The 22017-nt window shown below is 37.6% G+C and overlaps 1 protein-coding gene across 1 annotated transcript in view; it reads right to left on the bottom strand.

Moving 5' to 3' along the window:
* THSD7B (thrombospondin type 1 domain containing 7B) overlaps positions 1 to 22017 on the bottom strand; it is a 1036041-nt gene that overhangs the window by 42753 nt on the left and 971271 nt on the right. The window contains exon 21 of the mRNA XM_053597329.1: positions 13194 to 13339. Coding sequence (XP_053453304.1) covers positions 13194 to 13339 — 146 coding nt within the window. The remainder of the gene's footprint in view (positions 1 to 13193; positions 13340 to 22017) is intronic.

The following is a 22017-nucleotide window of genomic DNA, read 5'->3' as shown; positions in this document are numbered from 1 at the left end:
TATTAAATCATAGCTGTGTACATTAGTATGATCATGGGGCACCATACACTTTGTTCATAGACCGTTTGACATACTGTCATCACACTAGTTAACATAGCTTTCGGGGCATTTTCTTAATTATTTTGCTAAGACCTTTACATTCCAATTTTACTAGGATTCACAAATTCCCTTGTAAGATGCACCGCATTGTAATCCCATTAATCCCCCTCCCTCCACCTACCTCTCCCTTTCCTACCCTCCCTTTCCCCCTTCTCCCTATTCTAAGGTTGTAACTGGGTTATAGCTTTCATGTGAAGGTCCTACATTAGTTTCATAATAAGGGTGAGTACATTGGGTACTTTTTCTTCCATTCTTGAGACACTTTACTAGGAAGAATATGTTCCAGCTCCATCCATGTAAACATGAAAGAGGTAAAGTCTCCATCTTTTTTTAAGGCTGCATAATATTCCATGGTGTACATATACCACAATTTATTAATCCATTCGTGGATTGATGGGCACTTGGGATTTTTCCATGACTTAGCAATTATGAATAGGGCTGCAATAAATATTCTAATACAAATATCTTTGTTATGATGTGATTTTTGGTCTTCTGGGTATATGCCCAGTAGAGGGATTACAGGATTGAATGGCAGATCTATTTTTAGATCTCTAAGTGTTCTCCACATATCTTTCCAAAAGGAATGTATTAATTTGCATTCCCACCAGCAGTGCAAAAGTGTTCCCTTTTCTCCACATCCACGCCAACATCTCTGGTCTTGGGATTTTGTGATGTAGGCTAGTCTCACTGGAGTTAGATGATATCTCAAAGTAGTTTTGATTTGCATTTCTCTGATGGTTAAAGATGATGAGCATTTTTTCATATGGCTGAAGGCCGTGTGCCTGTCTTCTTCAGAGAATTTTCTCTTCAAGTCCTTTGCCCAGCCTGTGATGGGATCCCTTGTTCTTTTCTTGCTAATGCATTTGAGTTCTCTGTGGATTCTGGTTATTAAACCTTTGTCGGAGACGTAACCTACAAATATCTTTTCCCATTCTGAGGGCTGTTTGCTTGCTTTACTTACTGTGTTTTTGGCTGTGCAGAAGCTTTTTAGTTTGATCAAGTCCCAATAGTGTATTTTTGAAGCAGCTTCAATTGCCTGGGGGGTCCATCTCATAAAAAACTCACCCAACCCAATTTCTTCAAGGGTTTTCCCTGCACTCTCTTCTAGTATTTTTATAGTTTCATGTCTTAGGTTTAAATCTTTAATCCAGTGAAAGTCTATCTTGGTTAATGGTGAGAAGTGTGGGTCCAGTTTCAGTCTTCTACAGGTTGCCAGCCAGTTCACCCAGCACCATTTGTTAAATAGGGAATCTTTTCCCCATTGAATGTTTTTAATTGGCTTGTCAAAGATTAAGTAACAGTAATTAGCTGGATTCATCTCTTGGTTCTCTATTCTGTTCCAGACGTCTACTTCTCTGTTTTTGTGCCAGTACCATGCTGTTTTGATCACTTTCGATTTGTAGTATAGTCTGAGGTCTGGTAGCGTGATTCCTCCTGCTTTGTTTTTATTTTTGAGTAATGTCTTGGCTATTTGAGGTTTTTTCTGATTCCATATAAAATGAAGTATTGTTTTTTCAAGATCTTTAAAGTATGACGGTTGTGCTTTAATGGGGATTGTGTTGAAATTATATATTGCTTTGGGTAGTGTGGACATTTTAACAATGTTGATTCTTCCCAACCATGAGCATGGTATATTTTTCCATTTGTTAACATTCTCAGCTATCTCTTTTCTTAGAGTTTCATAGTTCTCTTTATAAAGATCTTTCACGTCCTTTGTTAGATAAACTCCCAAGTATTTCATCTTCTTTGGCACTACTGTGAATGGGATAGAGTCCTTAAATGTTTTTTCAACTTGACTGTTGTTGGTGTATATAAAGGCTACCGATTTGTGAATGTTGATTTTGTAACCTGAGACGCTGCTGTATTCCTTGATCATTTCTTTTTTTTTTTTTTTTTGTAGAGACAGAGTTTCACTTTATCGCCCTCGGTAGAGTGCCGTGGCGTCACACCCTTGATCATTTCTAAGAGTTTTGTAGTAGAGTCCCTAGTATTTTCCAGATATACAATCATATCATCTGCGAAGAGCGAAAGTTTGATCTCTTCTGACCCTATGTGGATACCCTTGATCGCCTTTTCTTCCCTAATTGCGGTGGCTAAAACTTCCATTACAATGTTAAAGAGCAATGGAGACAATGGGCAGCCTTGTCTGGTTCCTGATCTGAGTGGAAATGATTCCAATTTAACTCCATTCCATATGATATTGGCTGTCGGTTTGCTGTAGATGGCCTCCATCAGTTTAAGAAATGTCCCTTCTGTACCAATTTTCTTAAGTGTTCTGATCATGAAGGGATGTTGGATGTTATCAAAAGCTTTTTCTGCATCGATTGAGAGAATCATATAGTCTTTGTGTTTTAATTTGTTTATGTGCTGTATTACATTTATAGATTTATGTATATTGAACCAGCCTTGAGACCCTGGGATAAAACAGACTTGGTCATGATGTATGATTTGTTTGATATGTTGCTGGATTCTGTTTGTTAGAATCTTGTTGAATATTTTTGCATCTATATTCATTAGTGATATTGGTCTATAATTTTCTTTTCTTGTTGGGTCTTTTCCTGGTTTGGGGATCAGGGTGATGTTTGCTTCATAGAATGTGTTGGGTAGTCTTCCTTCTTTTTCTACCTTTTGGAACAGGTTGAGTAATATAGGTACTAATTCCTCTTTAAAGGTTTGGTAGAATTCTGACGAAAAACCATCTGGTCCCGGGCTTTTCTTTTTGGGGAGGTTTTGTATGGTTGATATTATTTCCGAACTTGATATGGGCCTGTTCAACATTTCCACTTGATTTTGGTTAAGTCTTGGAAGGCAACGTGCTTCCAAGTAACGGTCAATTTCCTTCAGATTTTCATATTTCTGAGAATAAAGTTTCTTGTAATATTCATTAAGGATTTTTTGGATTTCTGAGGAGTCTGTTATTTCGTCTTTGTTATTTCTGATTGATGAGATTAGAGATTTTACTCTTTTTTTCCTGATTAGGTTGGCCAAATGTTTATCTATTTTGTTGACCTTTTCAAAAAACCAGCTTTTTGATTTATTGATCTGTTGTACTATTCTTTTGTTTTCAATTTCATTTAGTTCTGCTCTGATTTTGGTTATTTCTTTTCTTCTGCTGGGTTTGGGTTGGAGTGTTCTTCCATTTCCAGTCTCTTGAGATGTCCCATTAAGTTGCTTACTTCCTCTCTTTCCGTTCTCCTGAGGAAGGCTTGCAGTGCTATAAATTTCCCTCTTAGAACTTCCTTTGCAGTGTCCCAGAGGTTCTGATAGTTTGTGTCTTCATTGTCGTTTTTTTCCAGAAATTTGGCAATTTCCTTCTTGATCTCATCTCTGACCCAGCTATCATTCAGCATAAGGTTATTTAACTTCCATGTTTTTGTATGAGTATGCAGATTTCTGTTGTTACTCATCTCAGGTTTTATTCCATGATGGTCCGAGAAGATGCATGGAATAATTTCTATTCCTTTAAATTTACTGAGGTTAGACTTGTGACCTAAGATGTGATCAATTCTGGAGTAAGTTCCATGGGCTGATGAGAAGTATGTGTATTTAGTTTTGTTGGGATGAAATGTTCTGTAGATGTCTGCTAAATCTAAATGTTGGATGGTTAGATTTAAAATCTAGAATTTCTTTACTCAGCTTTTTGTTGGAGGATTGATCCATCACTGCCAAAGAAGTGTTAAAATCTCCGACTATTATAGAGTTGGAGGAAATCAAGTTGCTCATGTCTGTTAGAGTTTCTCTTATAAATTGAGGTGCATTCTGGTTGGGTGCATAGGTATTAATAATTGAAATCTCATCATATTGAGTATTACCCTTAACAAATATGAAGTGACCATTTTTGTCCTTCCTTACTTTTGTTGGTTTAAAGCCTATTGTATCCGCAAATAAAACTGCAACACCTTCTTTTTTCTGGTTACCATATGCCTGAAATATGGATGACCATCCTTTCACTCTGAGTCTTTATTTGCCCTTTAAGTTAAGATTTGACTGTTGTATGCAACAAATGTCTGGCCTGAGTTTTTGTATCCAGTCTGGCTAACCTATGTCTCTTTAGAGGGCAGTTTAAGCCATTCACATTAATGTAGAGTATTGATAAGTTTGGTGAAATTTTAGGTATTCCGTTTTTCAAAAGTCCAGTGGGCATTTTTAATCCTTTTGCCATTGTGGAAGTTGGAGTTTGATCAGAAGTTTCTGAGTGAGTTTACTTTTGTAGTAGAGGATTGGGTTGGTTATCATGGAGGATAGGTCTGAGAATATCCTGAAGAGCTGGTTTGGTTATGGCAAATTTCTTTAGCATATGAATGTCATTAAAGTATTTAATTGAGGAGATTAAACATTGATGACCACCCTCTTCTGGCTTGAAAAGTTTCATCAGAGAGATCTGCAGTCATTCTAATGTTCTTCCCTTTGAAGGTAATAGTTTTCTTTTGCCTGGCCACTTTGAGAATTTTCTCCTTCATATTAACTTTAGTGAAGCTAATTATGATATGCCTGGGGGATGTCTTATTGGGGTTGAGTCGTGCTGGGGTTCTGAAGCTATCTGCTATCTGAATTTCAGGTTCTCTAGGCATGTCTGGATAATTCTCTTTCATAATTTCATGCAGAAGGGCCTCTGCACCCAGTGAGGCCACTTCATTTGTTTCAGGAATTCCTATGAGTCAGATATTTGCCTTCTTCGAGTTATCCCAGAGCTCTCTGAGAGAGTGATCCATTTTTGCTCTCCATTTCTCTTCCTCTTTGAGAGTTTAGGAGTGTTCAAAGGCTTTATCTTTGATGTCGGAGATCCTTTCTTCTGATTGGTACACTCTGTTGCTAAGGGATTCTACTGTATTTTTCATATCTTTGAGGGCCGCAAATTCTTGCTTCAGTGTGTCTAAGTCTTTGGTGGTTTTGTCTTTAAATTCATTAAATTCTTGAGACAGCTTTTGAATTTCTCCACGAATTCCTAGTTCCATTTTGTTAATCTTGTTTGCCATCCAAATTCTGAATTTGATTTCTGATATCTCAGCCAGTTGTTTGTGAATGGGATCTTCAATTACATCTGCTGTATCTTTCCTTGGGGGGGTTGATCTATTCTGGTTATTCATGTTACCAGAGTTTTTCCACTGATTCCACCCCATGATTGTTTTACTCCCTTTGATTTCTCCCCTGGTGTTTTTTTGAGGACCCAAACAGTGATGTGGCCTGAGAAACTGGGGCCCTGTTTGGTGTAGAGGGGCTAAGTGGTTCTGTCTTGTTTTTGTCTGGTTTCTATTTGACCCTAGTGAAACAGTTACTCTGAGTTGAAGTCTCAGCTGTGGAGAAATACCAGCAATTAAGTCACCCCACCCACCACAGGCAACAAATGGAAAAGGAAAATCAAACCTTCCTACAACCACACACCCAGGGCATCACCTGGATAGTCCCCAGGTGAGTGGCTCAGTTCAAAAGGTCCAAATCAATTGTCTCATTCAGCAGCTGCCTCAGGTGGGAAAATTCAAGAGGTCCCTGGGAACTGGATCACAGGGGTCTGGTGACTGCTCTAATATGGCTTGCTCCAGTGCTGCGTGGAGTCAGGAAGAGCCACCCAGTAAATAGATAAGTCTGGGAAGATTGATGCCTCCTTCCCCACCTTGCAGCTCTGTCACACCCAGTCGCTGCTAGCCCCACGGGGCTGTGACCCAGTCAGTTGTCTGTAGTAAGCAGATACTCCAGGGGTTTGCACCTGCCTAAGTCACAGGGTAGTCTGTGTCTGCTCATCTAGGCTGTTACTGTCTGTCTTTATCCAGCAGTGGGTGGTGTTGCCTGTCAACCTTGGGCACTTGATGGAGGCTGGAGGTGTTCACTCAGTTCCAACCCCACCCTTAGTTTATGTTACTGGGTGAACGGAACAACCCTGTTGGGGTTTGTTTCTGACCCTGCTAGATTCTTCTGCAGAGGAGAGGCTGCTTTGAGTTCCCAGAACCTGTGCCTCAGGCCCGGTCTTTAGTCCTGTGGGTTTGTATTCGCAGCACGATCAGTTGTCGGCTGCAGCCTCTTGTCCTCCTTTGTCTATAGGCTGGTGATCCCCTGAGGGCCAGGTGTGTCTTAGGCTTGTTCAAGCCGTCCTCTGGATCAGCCCCACCTTGGAGTTTCCCGGCTCTGCGGGTGTGTTTTCTAGTCCCCGTGTTCCACCCAGGTCAGTGCCGCCTCAGGCAAACCCTTTACTCATGAGGCCTGTGTTTCAGTCCCAAGTCTGTTCCATGGTGGTTGCCATCTGAGAAGATGCTCAGCCTCATCTGGTTGCCCAGGAAGATAGGAGGAGAGACTATGGGATATCTGGGAGTGGGCCTTGTTATTGCTGAAGATGGCTGTTGCTCTGCACCTCGGGGCACCACCGCTCCAGTGTAATTCCCTCTTAACCGACCGTCGTCTTCTTGTTCCTTTGCTACAAAGTCAGCACTGACCAGCTGCAGTCCAGGTCCTGTCTGCACCTCTCGAGAGTTCACCCAAGAATCTGGACTCCTGGGGGAGCAGGTCTCCAGATCACAGACTGAGAGTGGAGGGGAGTGTTAGGAGCTCAGAGTTGCAGGTCGTAACACCAAGCTCATTGAGACCAAATGAACAAATAAACAGATACAAAGGTTACCAGACACACAGGCACATAGATACAGAGACAGACGGAAACACATAGACATACACGTAACAGCCACGACAACAGCAATATAAGAACAACTGCAATAAAAATAGTGATAATCATAAAATAATTGAAAGAAAGGAAAAAAAGAGACAAAAAAGTGGTGTTATTAGGAATGTTAAATGAGAAGAAAGAAGAAATTAAAATTAGAAGACATAGAACTAAAAATATATTCATATAAAAAGTAATAATAAAAAATTATCGAAATGTCCTCTAAGAAAATGGTGAGGAAAAAACAGACAAAAACAAAGCAAACAAACAAAAAAAACCACGAAAACCAAAAAAAAAAAAGCACCAACTACAAAAATATTCTTGCATGTAGAAATATACCTATATTTATCTATATGTCCGCTGTAGGTATCAACTTTCGTAGGAATATATTCATACTGCAATATACTTTCTGGACAACAGGTTACGCTGTGAGTGGTTCCGAGGCTTATACCTGATTTACAGTTTATACTGTTACCATGGTAACCATCTTCCATGGCTGATCGCCATTTTGGAATTTCTGCAAAAGTTTGTCGCCTAAGAATTGTGTAACCTCGGCTGTTCTTTTCCAGACAGCACTTGCGACCGACCTTCCCACTCAGTGCAGATGTCCACGCTTCTCAAGTCTTTCCACTCTGTTCCCAGGTTCTCCTGCAAACTGGCAACTGCAATTAGCTGTAGGGGGAGTGGTGCTTTGTTCACACGGTCCTTGGCCGGTTTGCAGTTTTATCTGTTGTAGCTGGCTCCCGGGGCTGAAGCCAAGTTCGCAGCCTCAGCAGCTAAAGCCGGTTTCGCAGCTTCAGGAGCTTCCCAGCTTTAGCAGCCAAAGCTGGGTCCACGGCTTCAAGCCGGGTCCGGGGTTGGAGCATTTGGGGGACTTATTCTGGGTTTTATGGTTCAGAGTTTCTCTTTTGGATTGGCGCCTGCCAGTTCGCCGCGCAGCCTAAACCGCCAGCCCCCTCCAACGCCTGGGGGAAAGATGCCCGCCCTTTTGGGTAGTTCAAAATGTCTGTTTCCCGGGCAGGATACCTTCCCTTCAATTGTCCAACAGTTTGCCCAGCTCCCCGTGGTTTTGAGTGGTTCTCCTTTCGGATGCCTCCCTCAGTTCAGGAATAATTATTTGTCAATTGGGTTTTGTTAGCATTTACAAGCTGCTGACCTCCATAGGGGAGGGGCCTGCTGGCTGGCACCTCCGAGCAGGGAAGAATCTCTACAACAGAGTCTGTGATTTTAAATTACCCCTCGTATATAGCAATCCGCCAGTTCGCTGGGCATCTCCAGCTGTCTGTCCACTCCAATAATCCACACACAGGGAAGGTCCAGACCGCCTTTCCTCTCACCTGATGGCTTGGGAGAGGTGGGCTACACGTCAAAAGACAAATATTTAAAATGATGGATATTCCAATGACATTGATTTGATCTTTAGAAAGTGTATGAATATATTAAATTACTACTTGTGTCCCAGAATATATACATCTGCATTACGTATCAATAAAAAATAAAGTAAAATATATAGATAAGTTAAAAATGGGGGACATTCAAGAGATGAGTATCTTCTCTTCAGATTCAGTCAGGTGTTCATATATTAAAAAAAAGTCCATTGGATATTTGGATAATTTCAGTTGTTAGATGTTTTTGCATAGATATTCTAGAAACTAGAACCTAAGGTGAAGCTTTTATGATAAGGAGGAGCAACCCCAAGATGGCAAGAGTGAGGGTAAAAGAGAACTGAGAAAGCAAGGAAGGAATGTTAACACAAGGTATTGTAGTACCATGCTGGTCTCCTCTTCACAAACAAGCAGGATGTGATTCTAAAGTTCCTACACTTTGCAGACAGGTCTTGTGGTATCACCATTCCTCAGTTCATCGATGAGCACCAGGGAGTAGATAGAAAAATAGAGAGGCATTTATATGCCTACAACTCTTTGGATCCACTTTTCACTGATCAATGTTCATTCTAGGGAATATTAACTCTTCTGTGCTTCCGAAATGTGTTGTGCAAAGTTCACTAATTCCAGAAGTTGGGCAAAGAACTAAACCCTTTGTGACTATTGCTATTGGTATAGTTGCCAAGAGAGAGAAAGAAAGTGAGAGTGAGAAGTGAGCCAAAAAGAGAGAGAGAGGGAAACAAATCTTCAAACTTCCTAGTAGGGAAACAGGCCTTCAAACTACTCAGCCTTTGCACTTGTTGCTACAGTCAAGCATACTATATGCTACTATCCATTATTAGGTGATAGTCTGACAACTCTGCACTGGGAAGCTCAGTTTCCCGTCTTTCATATCTTTTCTTCCCTGCAGGACTCAGAAATTTCATTGCCTAGACCCTGGAGCTGCTATGGCTCTTGCAGAGATAATAGTTAAAAAGGATAATTCAGCTAGCTAAAGCAGGCATGAAAGTGTTCCAGGGCATGGAGAAAGTGGCTTATGGGCTGATGGGTCAGGTGGACACCAACCAGACTAAGGCACAATGACAGCAGTTACTAGTCATCAAGGAATGGGTATGGATAGGTGGCTGAAGGAGGAAGAATGATACAGAGTGGCTGCTCCAAGAGATTCTTAAAATAAGGGAGCTGTGACTGAAAAAAATCCTAGCAAAAAAGAAGTACAATTTGGCTACTTAAAGCTTAAAGAATCTGAGGAGGAACATAAATTGTTGATGTTGTACCCTCTTATAAAGACATTTTTAACAGGAATTATGATTTGTTTATCTAAGATGGTATCTTAGTCTTTCATACTACTATAGCAAAATACTTATACTGGGTAATTTATAAATAACAAAAATTTATTGCTCACAGGTCTGGAGGCAGGAAGTCCAAGATCAAAGCATCAGCAGATTCAGTGCCTGATGAAAGCCAGTTCCTCATAGATAGCAACTTCTAGGCATTTTCAAATGGTGAAAGGGAACAAGCAGTCTTGGGTCTTTTTTCCAAGGTCATTAACCCCATTAATTCTATTCACAATAGTAGAGGCCTCATGACCTTTCACCTCCCATTGTCTCCCAATTCTATCTTATTGGGGTTGTTTCAACATATAAATTTGGTGGTGGGGGGGGTGCGCAAACATTCATACCACAGTAGATAGCAATTTCCATACTTGTTTTATCAATATTCATAATTGCTTTAATAATTTCTATGACTGTTATGAAACTGTCCAAAGAAGGGCAATCATAATTTTAGACCTAAATGCATTTTTTGGGAAATAAGTGGAAATTCAAAATCAATTTACAGTAGAGTCAGTCAAAGCAAAAGTTCTTGTAAATGTTTATTCCCTTGAGTGGAAAATAACAAGTATAAATTAAAATGTTTAGGGGGAGGAGGGTTCCCTCACAACTTACCATTCCAGATGATGGACTCACTACAGAATTGTCTAGGCGTATGTTTTGCTACCGAGTAGTGGGCTTTGTGTACTTAAGAAAGGAAAATCTAAAGATAACTGCAGAATTATAAAACTTGAAAGAACTGATATTTGCACCCTGAGGCAACAGAAGATAAAACTGATTAGAGTATTTTTGACATTCTATAAAACAAAGTATAAAGGAATAACAGGAAACAAGCCTACAGTAGGATCATTTTGAAAACCAAGACAAACAACAGTATGCTCCTCATAAGTATCTTGGGATCAACTCACAGTCAACCTTAATCTCTTATACCTTTGATGACAAGAGCCACATTATGAAGAGAGTCCAGCATCAGAATGATAATTTCATTCATAAAGCAAGCAATCATTCACCCACATTCAAGAGACTTAATATACTAGGGCCAAGAAATAGACCCAGGCTTCTTAGAGTGAGGATTCTCTTACTAACTCTCCACTGTCCAGATTAAGGGAGTTTTTTGTACTCACTGAATTGGCATCTCTACCAGATGTGGATAGGCAGATGGTGTTGATAATCAGAATCACAGTTTTAGTAAAAATTATAGTAACAACTACGATTAATTGAGCTCTTAATTTATTATATATATATAGAGAGAGAGAGAATCAATAAAGTTTATGTACAATTTTAAATTATATATAACTTGTGTAATTCCTACCCCCAAAAGCAAAATTGATACTGTTGCTACTCCCATGATAAAAATGAAACAGATTTTTGGAGAGTTTTGAGACTGGGCTAAAAATGTACAGCTAGGAATTGGCAGAACCATCAAAATTAGGGCTACCAGACTGCAGAGTCTACATTCCTCAAGCAGGTTTATTAGCATATGTGTGTATACATGTCAGCAGCTGAGGAATTGGGGAAGAATCAGGAAATGCTAGAAAGAAAGTCATGCAGGCGGATACATACTCCTTTGTCACGTAGTACAGGGGCAGAATTGGCACATCCACTGTGCCTCATGCAAGCTTCTCTTCGTGTCGGTTACTACTTCAGAAGGCCAGTAGCCACCTAAATATCATTTACCAGCCTTAGTAAATGAGCTCCTGCCCCTAATTTGGCAGGTAAGGATGTGTCAGAATAAAAAAAAGCAGAAATGCAGCTGTCCAAAGGCCCACATGTATTTTGATCAGTAATTCTAAAAACTCAGCATGTATATAAATTTAAGAACAGACAATTCATTAAAAAGTATCATTGTTATCTATGTCACAGGAGTTATTAATTAGACTGCCAGAAAAGCAGAAAAAATGAAGCTGGAGCTGAGGAAAACTCAACTCAGATCTTGTCACAATTCCCTTTCTCTTTGTCTCTCCTTTTCTTTGTGGTATCTTCTTTGTGTTTTCTTGCTTCTGAGCAACTGACTTTATCTACAAGGTGAAAAAAATGTGGCAGCTAAGAGTTCCTGATTTTAGTATCCCTGGGCAGCTACAAGTCTATTTTAAATTCTTGGGCAAGAACCTTATGGGCCCCTTTTAGGTAAGTGTCTACCCCAGAAAAATTAACCGTAGAATTGTTTGTTGAGGGCTTCACATACATTAACTCTAGTTCCCAAATTTCTTCCCCACTGGAAATGTGGGACCAACCTCATATAGAAATATGAGACAGTTCTGAAGTTTCTGGGGGCACGAACTAGTCACCAGCTCTTGTGGGTCTCTGGGCCCTTCAAAACTGGGTATCTCCAATAGAGGCCACAACCTTCTACCCATCACCAGCACCACTACAGAGAATGGTCACTACCAGCCACTCTTGTCCCCATGCTTCTTACAAAAGTCCAACATAGGACAATAAAACATTACATTTGGCATTTTATCACCAGTTCCTATGGCACAAATTGGCAAACTTGTCTATAAAAAAAAAAGTCTCCTAACAATTGAGAAGACAAGGAGGAAAGTACAGAAACAACAAGTGAAGTGCGGTAGTAATTGTACACCTGGTACAACTTAGAGCGTGGACACTGTGAGTTCTCTGTTCCTCCCTCCCTCCTTGCCACCCGGTGTCCTCATTCATCTCTCTTTCCTCCCCCTTCCCTGCAATGGCTTCCTGAATTCTTTGAGCTTATTTTTCGACTCTGTCAAAGTTATCACAATTATGAGAAATACTCTTTCCATTTTTTGTAATCCTGATTCTAAATAACATTTAAAAGTTGCTGAATTCTTAGGAAAGAAGTCTTTAGACAAGTAGGTAAAGGGTTAATATTTAAAGCTATTATGTTACTTCTGAATTACTTAGTATGGTTACCCTGTTTTCTGTAAAAATGAGACTGAACAAATGTATTGTACATTTTTGTTCCTCTGGGACCTATTAAAATACATAGGCAAGATAATAAAGCTACCTGACAATGTCATCCTGACAGGAACACTAAATATCTCTATGGGAATACTTTACAGATTTCTTAATGCATAACCAAAATTAGTTACCTAATTAAAATATGCCTTATAACATGAACTGAAGAATAAACTAGTAAGATAAGAAAATAGAGAAAATCCATGTGCTTTTTGTTAAGCAAAGAGCCAGGCAGAAATTGCAGTACAGGATCTTTGCTGATCCAGCAAAAGTTCATAGTATGTGATATATTATGATGTTTCTAGGCATTTATATTTCAGGCCAATAAAAAAAGTAATCATTGAGGAAAATGTAGTAACCTTGGTTCATGTAATAATGTTAATCTATAACTTTCATACACTTGCTTTTTAGCCCATATGCAAGATTTTGTCTAAGTCTAAAAGCACCTCTTTAAGAAATACAATCTAAAGCAAGTTGTGCATTTTCACAGCATCAGAGTTTTGCTTAATTAAATAATACTTTCATATTCCCCCAAAGCAAGAAAATAAGAGAGAATTGCCAGAGGATGCCAAAGGTATTGACAGTCCTATGACCGGCTTTCTTATATTCAGTGCCTAATGAAGGGTTATTTATTTTTGTAGTAATATCACCCTGTATGAGGTTAAGCCACTAGGCTATGTTTTTCTATGTTTTCCATTGCATTGCACACACACTGTGACAGACCTGTGGTGCCATACATTTTATTCTATCAGCTCATAGGTTTGACCAAACAAGTGCTTTGGACTTTATATGACCTACCTCCAATTTACACGCAGACCAGTTGCCAAGGACCCAGCTGTAGCAGGGGGTCACTGGGCAGGTTTTCTGCTGGGTAAGTTCTGTGGGGCATGGCCGTCCTTCTCCTTGGGTTGGCATAATGATAAATCGAGTCCGGCTCATTCGACCTAAAATAATAAGGGAGGTGTCAGCTTTCCGTTAGTTTGGCTTGAAAGGGGAAATGAAGAAGAGGTGCTGCTTTACACATTTGAGTTTTCACTATAATACAGTGAACTCTGTCCTTTCCCACCTTCAGTTTTTTGGTAATTTTAATGTCTATTTCCACAGAGATACAAGCTATCAAGGTTTTAACAATATTAAAGGATCTGAAATTCTTGTCTTCATAAGTCCAAATTTTCCATTGTTGCCAAATAGACTGATCTTGTAAACATTAGAATGTTAATTCATTAGACAGACATTTATTAAATGCTAATATGATCACAGCATCCTACTAGGTACTAGGGCAGTGACAACATTGACAGATGTATCATCCTCCTTTGAAGACCTTATATTTTAATCCAAGATTACAAATCTTGTTATGCTATAAATTATGTGCAAAGGGAAAATTGCGCATAATTTAAATTACCCTAAACAATTTTCTAGCAAGGTGCCACCCCCAAGGTCTCAATAATGTCTTTTAATTAATCTAACACAGCCAAGTTTCCTAGAGATTTAGAACAATTTTCTTCCTTCACTGAGTATAAGATAAAGTTGTTCACTCATATAAAGAAACCATGATGTTTAAGATTATGCTCATTACACACTGAAAGATTACTTGCTGAAAAGAATGCCTGAAGAAAGAGCAGGGCTCCCACATCATGCCAACTTTTGGACGTTAGGTCTTAAACTCAAGTGGAATAGTGGATGGAATGACCTACACTGTTTCAATGTTCTCTCTTTTTCTCTCTCACTTTCACTTTTACTCTCTGTCTCCTGCTTACTCTTGTCCTTACGCTTTTTTACTAATGAGTTACTAGACACATATAATTTCATTACTATTAGTTATTTGTGAATATGATTCCCTTCCATTCTTATTATAATTAGCAATAAATGTTAAAGGAAATATAGAAGGTCCTGTGGTACCATGTGGAGGGTTGCTGGTTCATTTCAAGAAGGAATCAGAGATCATTGCTCTGAGCAGAGATCTGAAGGGGTGTAAAACCGGCTATGACCTGTGGAGGGAGAGAGCTGCACAGAGGAAGGAGCACATGAAGGGATGAAGAGACGCAAAGAACTATCACGTCTCTGAGCACCTGACAAGGAATAATGTGGCTGAAACAGACAGACTGAGGAAGAGAAATTGGAGACAATGTTGTTAAAGTGTTAAAATCATAGTCTTTAATTGATGATAACAATTCTACATTTATATCATAAGAGAAATGGAAAACTAGTGCTAACTGCACTTCTACATAGAATTCACTTTAAAGCCTTGGAGAATAATAATAATCAGATGCCCTCAAATCCAGTGACAAGGGAGGATGACTCACACTTTTGGAAGAACCAGACCTCTTGCTGAATACTAGAATGTTATCATAGATTTGGTGGTAAACTAATTGGGTCTGAATTAGAGACCCTTGAAAAAATTATGAAGTTATAATCAATGGCTTCTAACTCCCTTAAGGTTTCAGCTTCTATCCCTAATATGGTACTTTGTAGATATTAAGCACTAATGAAATATTTAATTTATACGATCACAAATTGTATACATGCTATTAGGTTATCTACAAATGAGTGACAGTATAATAATATTATCATTTATTGATGTGGTGCTATGTGCTAGGGCTAAACAATATTCTAATCTTTATATGAACAGACTCATTTAATAGTTGTAATAATCCCACAAGAAAACTCTATTCTTCCCATATTAAAGATGAGGAAACCAAGGCAAAGAGAGTTTAAATCACTTGTTTGAGGTAACAAAACAAAATAAAACAACAACAGAAATCTTCTAAGTTTTGGAATAACATTCAAAACAATTTTGCTCCTAGACTGCTACATTAACTGTGGTATTGGGGACATATAGGCAATACGGCAAAGAAACACACTTACCTAGGTCTTTTATTGGAGAAATAAAAGAGACTTTGGATGGTTATAAAATTTCTTTCCATGATAATATGAGTTTGGAGAACAACCCAGTTTGCAACCTTGGGTAAGGTACCCCAGTGTGGTGTGTAGGCATCTGGGTGGTGTACTCAGCATCACTTAAGTCAAATCAGACAGGACAGACATCATTCATGTGAAATGCAGTCCCTGCCTGACAACCACATTTGCCCAAGCTTTTACATTAATTCTTGCTTAAGTACTTTCAGTTTATAATAACTTTAGTCTTTATTCTTTTGACCTAAATACTTATTATCCTAATGTCATTATAACTGTATTGTGTTCTATCAGTCTAAGAATAATGACAATGTAGTGTCACCTTTATCACAGCCAAAAAGGCTCTATTTCATTGTAACTAAATAACTTCAAACTTGTTTTTAAATTGATGGCATGCTGATGGCCAGTGCTGTAGAACCATTTTATTTATTTCCATTAAAGTGAGAGATATTTTTCTGCTCGATATAAAGGTGGAAAAAAATCTAATGAATTTAGTAGGAAAAAAATGATGCTATCACTTTTTAAAATAATGAAGTCTCAAGAACATTCACTGGAAGCACAGCCATATGATTTCTCTATCTTTTGCTATTCAAACAAAGATAATATTTCCAAGCAATGCCCTATTAATACCAAGAACACTTTCTTAAAACCATGGAACATTTTGAAGTATACTATTGTGTTTAATTAGTGTATGTTAAAGTTTAACAAAATTAATTTTTTTTAAATTTGTTTCTCTCATGTTCCATATCATTTATTTTTAAAATAGTATTCACAGGAATAGAATTTAAATATTTAAAAATATTACTATGACTAAAAAATAAATGCATGAAAGTATAGAAAATTACTAGACCTGATATTTCTGTGGAGAACTTGATATATTTTGTAAGTTTATATTTCTCTTTAAGTCAGGAATATTTTGGCTGTGTAATTTAATCAGAGGAAGTATCCCTCAAATTAGGAACTTTTTTTTTTTTAATAAATACTGCCCAATTTTACTTATATGGGTATTAAAATAGTCCAACTCACAGATACAGAGAATAGAACCATAGTTCATTAGGAACTTTTTCACTAATTTTGATTCTATACATAAATAATCTAGCATAGAGTTCAGACAGTAACAACAAAGGGACCTGGCACCTTCCAGGGTAGGGGGCAAATATTACCTGGGATTCCAAATCTTAGCAAGGGTGAAATAGTCAATGTAGCAGCTATCTCTCAGTGGTGTTTACCAGGGACCCCTAAGAGTAGGAGCCTGAAGGAATTTGGTGATAGTGAATTTTGATGGGAGAGAGAAAGCAGTAGGAGATATGGTCAAATTAAAGGTAAAAGTATGTTGTGGTATGGAACAGGAGAGAAATAGAATTCAAAAATAACTGATGTATAGTGCAAAGAAACCAGGACTTGGCGTCAAAAATCTCTAGTTGAAAATAGTTCTCTTCAAATTAACAGCTAGAAAAAATGATGAGGGTGGCACCTGTGGCTCAAGGAGTAGGGTGCCGGCCCCATATACCAGAGGTGGTGGGTTCAAACGCGGCTCTGGCCAAAAACTGAAAAAAGAAAAAGAAAAAATGATGAAACCACAAGGAAAAACTAACTTCTTGGAGCATGAATTTTTTCTGCTGTAGAATAAAAGTAAAAACATAAAAAGTCTTTATTATCTGAGGATAATTCATGTTGAAGAAAATACCACTTAAAAGTGCAGCTATTTTAAATGGGAACTAAATTATTTTAAATAAATACTAAAAATTACCTAAATAAGATTGTTCTGGGACTAAAAAGCACACAAGTGGGTTTTATATAGTATCAATAACTATCCAGATTATAATTATAATTATGCATTCATTATGAGGACCAAAGAATAAATCAGTCATTAATATTTTTTACATAATTGTATGATCATACTATAAAAAGATATCGTTGTTTCATGACTGACTTTCACAGCTTGATCATAAAGTCTTTGTCCTTTGAGAAGTCACATTTTATTAATTTTTCCCTAGGGCTCCCTTTAATCTTTGGTACGAAGATCAATCCATTTTGAAGCCCCTTTGTTGTAGGTACACATTTCATTTGAAGCTAGAGATGACAGACCAACAAATCTCCTGATGGGCAATGATAGAACATGAGCATCGATGAAAAAATTTTGTTTCCTGGAGAAAGTTTTGTAAATGACCTGTTCATTAGTGAATTCACTGATACTATGAGAAATTTTGCTTCCTTTGGAACTCACGTTATGAGGATTTGGGTGAAGAGTATCAGACGAATATACAACATAGGTTGTATGAATCAAAAATACCACATGGAAAAGCAACTTATAAAATATTTAAAATGCAGTTAGTGCTTGTTGAAACTTTTTTCTACTTTTAAACATTTATTTTTTTTAAAAAATAATATTCATGTCAATTCCTAGAACTGGCCCTGGAACAAGCTTGTAATAAATATATAAAACATAATACCTGTTCCCTCCTGTATTTTATTTGCCTTATTATATTAAGTGAACACAACTAAGAAATCTATAATTATTCAGCCAGGTCTTAACCCACCAATTCCCTTATACTCTAGTGTGGACTCCTTCTCTCCCCAGAGTTGATAGTTAACCTTGCTATCATACATAGCCTCATGCTTCCAAAATGAGAGTGGACGAATTTTCTTAAACATTCTCTGGGCTCCTCTTCTTGGGTTTACATTTTTGAATAAAAGCATAAGGTTATAGAATAGGCATCAATTGGGAATATGAATTCCATGGTGAGTATTAACATGATTAAGGAGCAATATTAATGAGATGAAGATATGTAAATTGACCTTTTTCTCTATCCATATACTCATCAGGTTATGAAAGAGAGAAAGGCGCTCTACAAAATACATTTCTAGGGCAGCGAGGGTGCAGGCCCCATATACCAAGGGTGGTGGGTTCAAACCCAGCTCCAGCCAAATTGCAACAAACAACAACAAAAATAGCCAGGCGTTGTGGTGGGTGCCCATAGTCCCAGCTACTTGGGAGGCTGAGGCAAGAGAATCGCCTGAGCCTAGGAGTTGGAGGTTGCTGTGAGCTGTGTGATGCCACGGCACTCTACTGAGGGTGATAAAATGAGACTGTCTCTAAAAAAAATAATAATACATATAGATATTAAATATATATTTTATCACCCTCAGTATATATATGTGTGTGTGTGTGTGTGTGTGTATATATATATATACACACACATATTTCTATTTAAATAATGAACATGATAGAGTAAGTTTATTTGCTTTCCTCTCTCCCTTAGGGAATATTGGGACCTCATATGAGCAAGAGTGACATTGATCTTACCATGAAATTAGTAATAATTACTTGCAATGAAGGAAAAAGGATTGCATGGAAAGATATACAGAAAAAAAAAAAAAAACAGACAGTAAAGCAGCATACTACTTGTAAAAAAAAAAATAAAATAAGGCCAAGCCTGGTACCAGGATGATATAGGTTTAAAGTATATCAGACCAGGCTCCTACTAAACTTGTTAGTAGACAAACTTCACTCCAAAGATCCACTGACAAAATGAATGCAGGAAATTTTAAGCAATTAGAAAAAAAACTCTCAGAACTAGTTAAAAATTTACTAACAATACACTCACAAAAAGAAAGGAAGTCTAAAGCAATGGTTCCTTCTTCTGAACATACTTTCAAACCCTAGTAGCTAGTCACCATGCCCTTTACAGAGATATGCTTCAAATGATGATTATTCTGTGGTCTTGAAACACAGGCATTGATTTAACTGAAAATTATGGCTTTGATAGCTCTGGTCTATTTGGATATGGCCTACGCAAACAACGCAAAGTATCTATTTGAGGGATAATAAAAAAGAAAATAAAAGAAAAATAGAACATTTAAAAAGGTATCTATTAACCCAAAACAAATAGTTTGTTAAATCAAATATCTGAGCAATTTACATAACTTACTTATAAACTGTGATTCACTGTAGAGGTATAAAAGTAATAATGAGAGCATGACTTTGAGCTTTCATCATGTTAATGAATATTATTATTACTGGTTTGATTCCCATTTGGATGGCATTTCTTTTGAATACGAGTTAAATTTCCAAAGCACATGTGCAATCATTGGCAGGGAATGGTCATACAGAAGCCGATGTCTACAAGGAGCTGGCCAACTTATACACCATGCAGAACAGGACACGACGTCACTAAACTCAACTTCATGGTGGTCTTTCCTGATGCACAGCAAAAAGTTAGGTTTGTGAAAAAACTGTTTTCCCTTTCAAATGTTTCCCTCTATGGATTACTCTTAAGCTTTTGTTACCTGCCACTTAATATTAGTTGCAAATACTAGCAGATGAAAAAATAAATGAAAAAGAAATAAAGGAATACTAACAAAAACCTCATGAAGAGATAGTCATGTTCAATATGGGAATTAATTTTAGTTACACATGTTTCTATGGTTAATTTCTTATATGATACCGTTTGTCATTGTAAAAGTTGTCCCCATTATGAAGGGAGGGACAAAATTAATAGACAATTACAAGGTAGTCCGATTCCAAATGGCTCAGTCTATTGTTGCTTAACTCTTTTCCTTTCTTATCATGCTCTCTTCACTCTCCTTCCCTTGAGAGCATCTCCAACCCACCTGAGTCAAATAAATCACTTCAACAAGAACTCTGCTTTCCGGCTGAGATTAGGATACAGCTGCTAATATTCTCATTTAATATGTGACAAATTGAAGCTCAGATAATTTAAATAATCTTTGCAATTTTTTATGGCTAGAAAGTTTGAAACAAAGATTTGTCTTACTCCAATAGCACATGCTTTGCAGCAGATCTTATCAGGTCCATGTCTTAGGTATCCAATGACATGTTCAAGTTATGAGGCCATTTTAAAAAATTGGCAAATTGCAGTTAGATCTATCCTCTGCTCTACACCTGCTACTTGTATTTTTACTGTCCATAATTTCTTTAGCAAAAAAGTAATTAAGATTATGTGCTAACACCTTTCTCTATGATAATGCTTCATTTGCTTTTGGGTATTTATCAGGGTAAATTTCTAAAAGTCAGATTTTTATTTTTAATTGAGATAAAATAGTCAATTTCATGTGGCTCTTTATGCTGGACATTTACTGGAAAAGCAGTTAAAACTGTACTTTCTACTTCTCTTAAATATTATCTGAAATTTTTACTCAAATTTTATTTTAAGTGCAAACTTTGTTTTAAGTATATATCCTGGTGAACGTGAATTTGAGATCAAAGTTATTTTACAATGTACCAGAGTGGAGAAAAATTACATTCTTGATCTGCAAATAAAGATAGCTCTTCAGCATGTGTTTGGCTTTGTTAGAGATGGAAGATACAGTAATGATTCTTCACTCAGGAGTTACAGTCCATGGGTTGCCCCTATAGAGGAATTCTTTGCTTATCTGAAAAGGGTTCTAGTCATCCCAATGTCCTTCATCCTACAGAATATCCAACTTAGGCAAGCTAAAAATTTCATAGGCTTTTCAGAGTAAAACAAAGTCTAATTTCTATTGGGATCATCTCTCTTCCAGTTACCAGGAAGGAAGTAACCAAGACCACAGTTTTAGAGATCAAGGTAGATCAGGATATCACTGGGGCAGGACAGGTCTTTTATGGGTAGAAGATTAAGCACCTTTGGCTTTACTCGGATGTAAAGAACTCCAGACTTTTCAGTGGTAGAGCATGTGTGTACATTCTAACTGTTCACCTCCAGTTCTACTCTCAACAATCTTATTTTAGTTCCATTTGAAATGAACACATCTTAATGGGTATGTAAAAACCGCTGCAATACCCACAGTAAGAAACCACCATGGGACACGAGAAGGTAAAATAGAGTGATTCTGGTGATCTTACAGCTTCTCTGTTCATTCTTTTTAGAGAAAATCATCAGTCACACATTCCCTCTCTGTGAGACTGGTAGTTATATTCCCAGTAGATGAACTAGATTATATGCAACATTATGACATCATTGATTGTGAGACAGAATACATTTAGGAGGCTCAGAATTCAGAAGGACTTCTTAAAGCATTACTATATCTCACTTTCCTTTGTGTTCCTATCACAGACCTATTTTCTTTGATTATTTTTAAATATAGCTATAAATCATAAGAATTTTTATAAAGTGATACAGCACCTAACCCAGGGTCATGTATGCAATGGGTGATTACTGAATGCCAGGTGCAAAGGGGCTAAGTGAAACAAATGGGGCTTTGGAAAAACCTGGATTTGAGCTCAACTCTTTCCTGTACAACTGACAGGCTTGTGTGACCTTGGGCAGGTTACTTAATTGCCTATCAACACAACTGGGAAATTAGGTCTATACTTCATAGTACAATTGTGAGAAATTATTGACATACTTTTGGCATCAGTTATTGTACCCTTGACCAACATATATTAAAAAGTAATCGTTCTAATATTTCACCATTTTACAGATAAAAAATGTGAAAGCGAGTTCTGCAAAGGCTAAATGTACAATTTACCATTGAAAAAACTGGCTCTAAAACTCAGATCTTGTAGTTACTTGTCTAGCCAATCATTTCCCCCCCCACTCTAGCTTCTTGTTCACATAAGCACGAATTACTTGATACACTAAAAAAGTTAGAATTGTTATAACTGTCAGACTTTTCTCAATCAAGTATACCATAAAATTATTTTTTCATTATTTGACAGAAAAATTATATGCCATCTGGGAAACATAAGAGGTATGCTAGATTA

Source organism: Nycticebus coucang, chromosome 7, assembly GCF_027406575.1.
Source record: "Nycticebus coucang isolate mNycCou1 chromosome 7, mNycCou1.pri, whole genome shotgun sequence".
NCBI classification, from domain to species: domain Eukaryota; kingdom Metazoa; phylum Chordata; class Mammalia; order Primates; family Lorisidae; genus Nycticebus; species Nycticebus coucang.
This window is presented reverse-complemented; position numbering and strand designations above follow the sequence as displayed.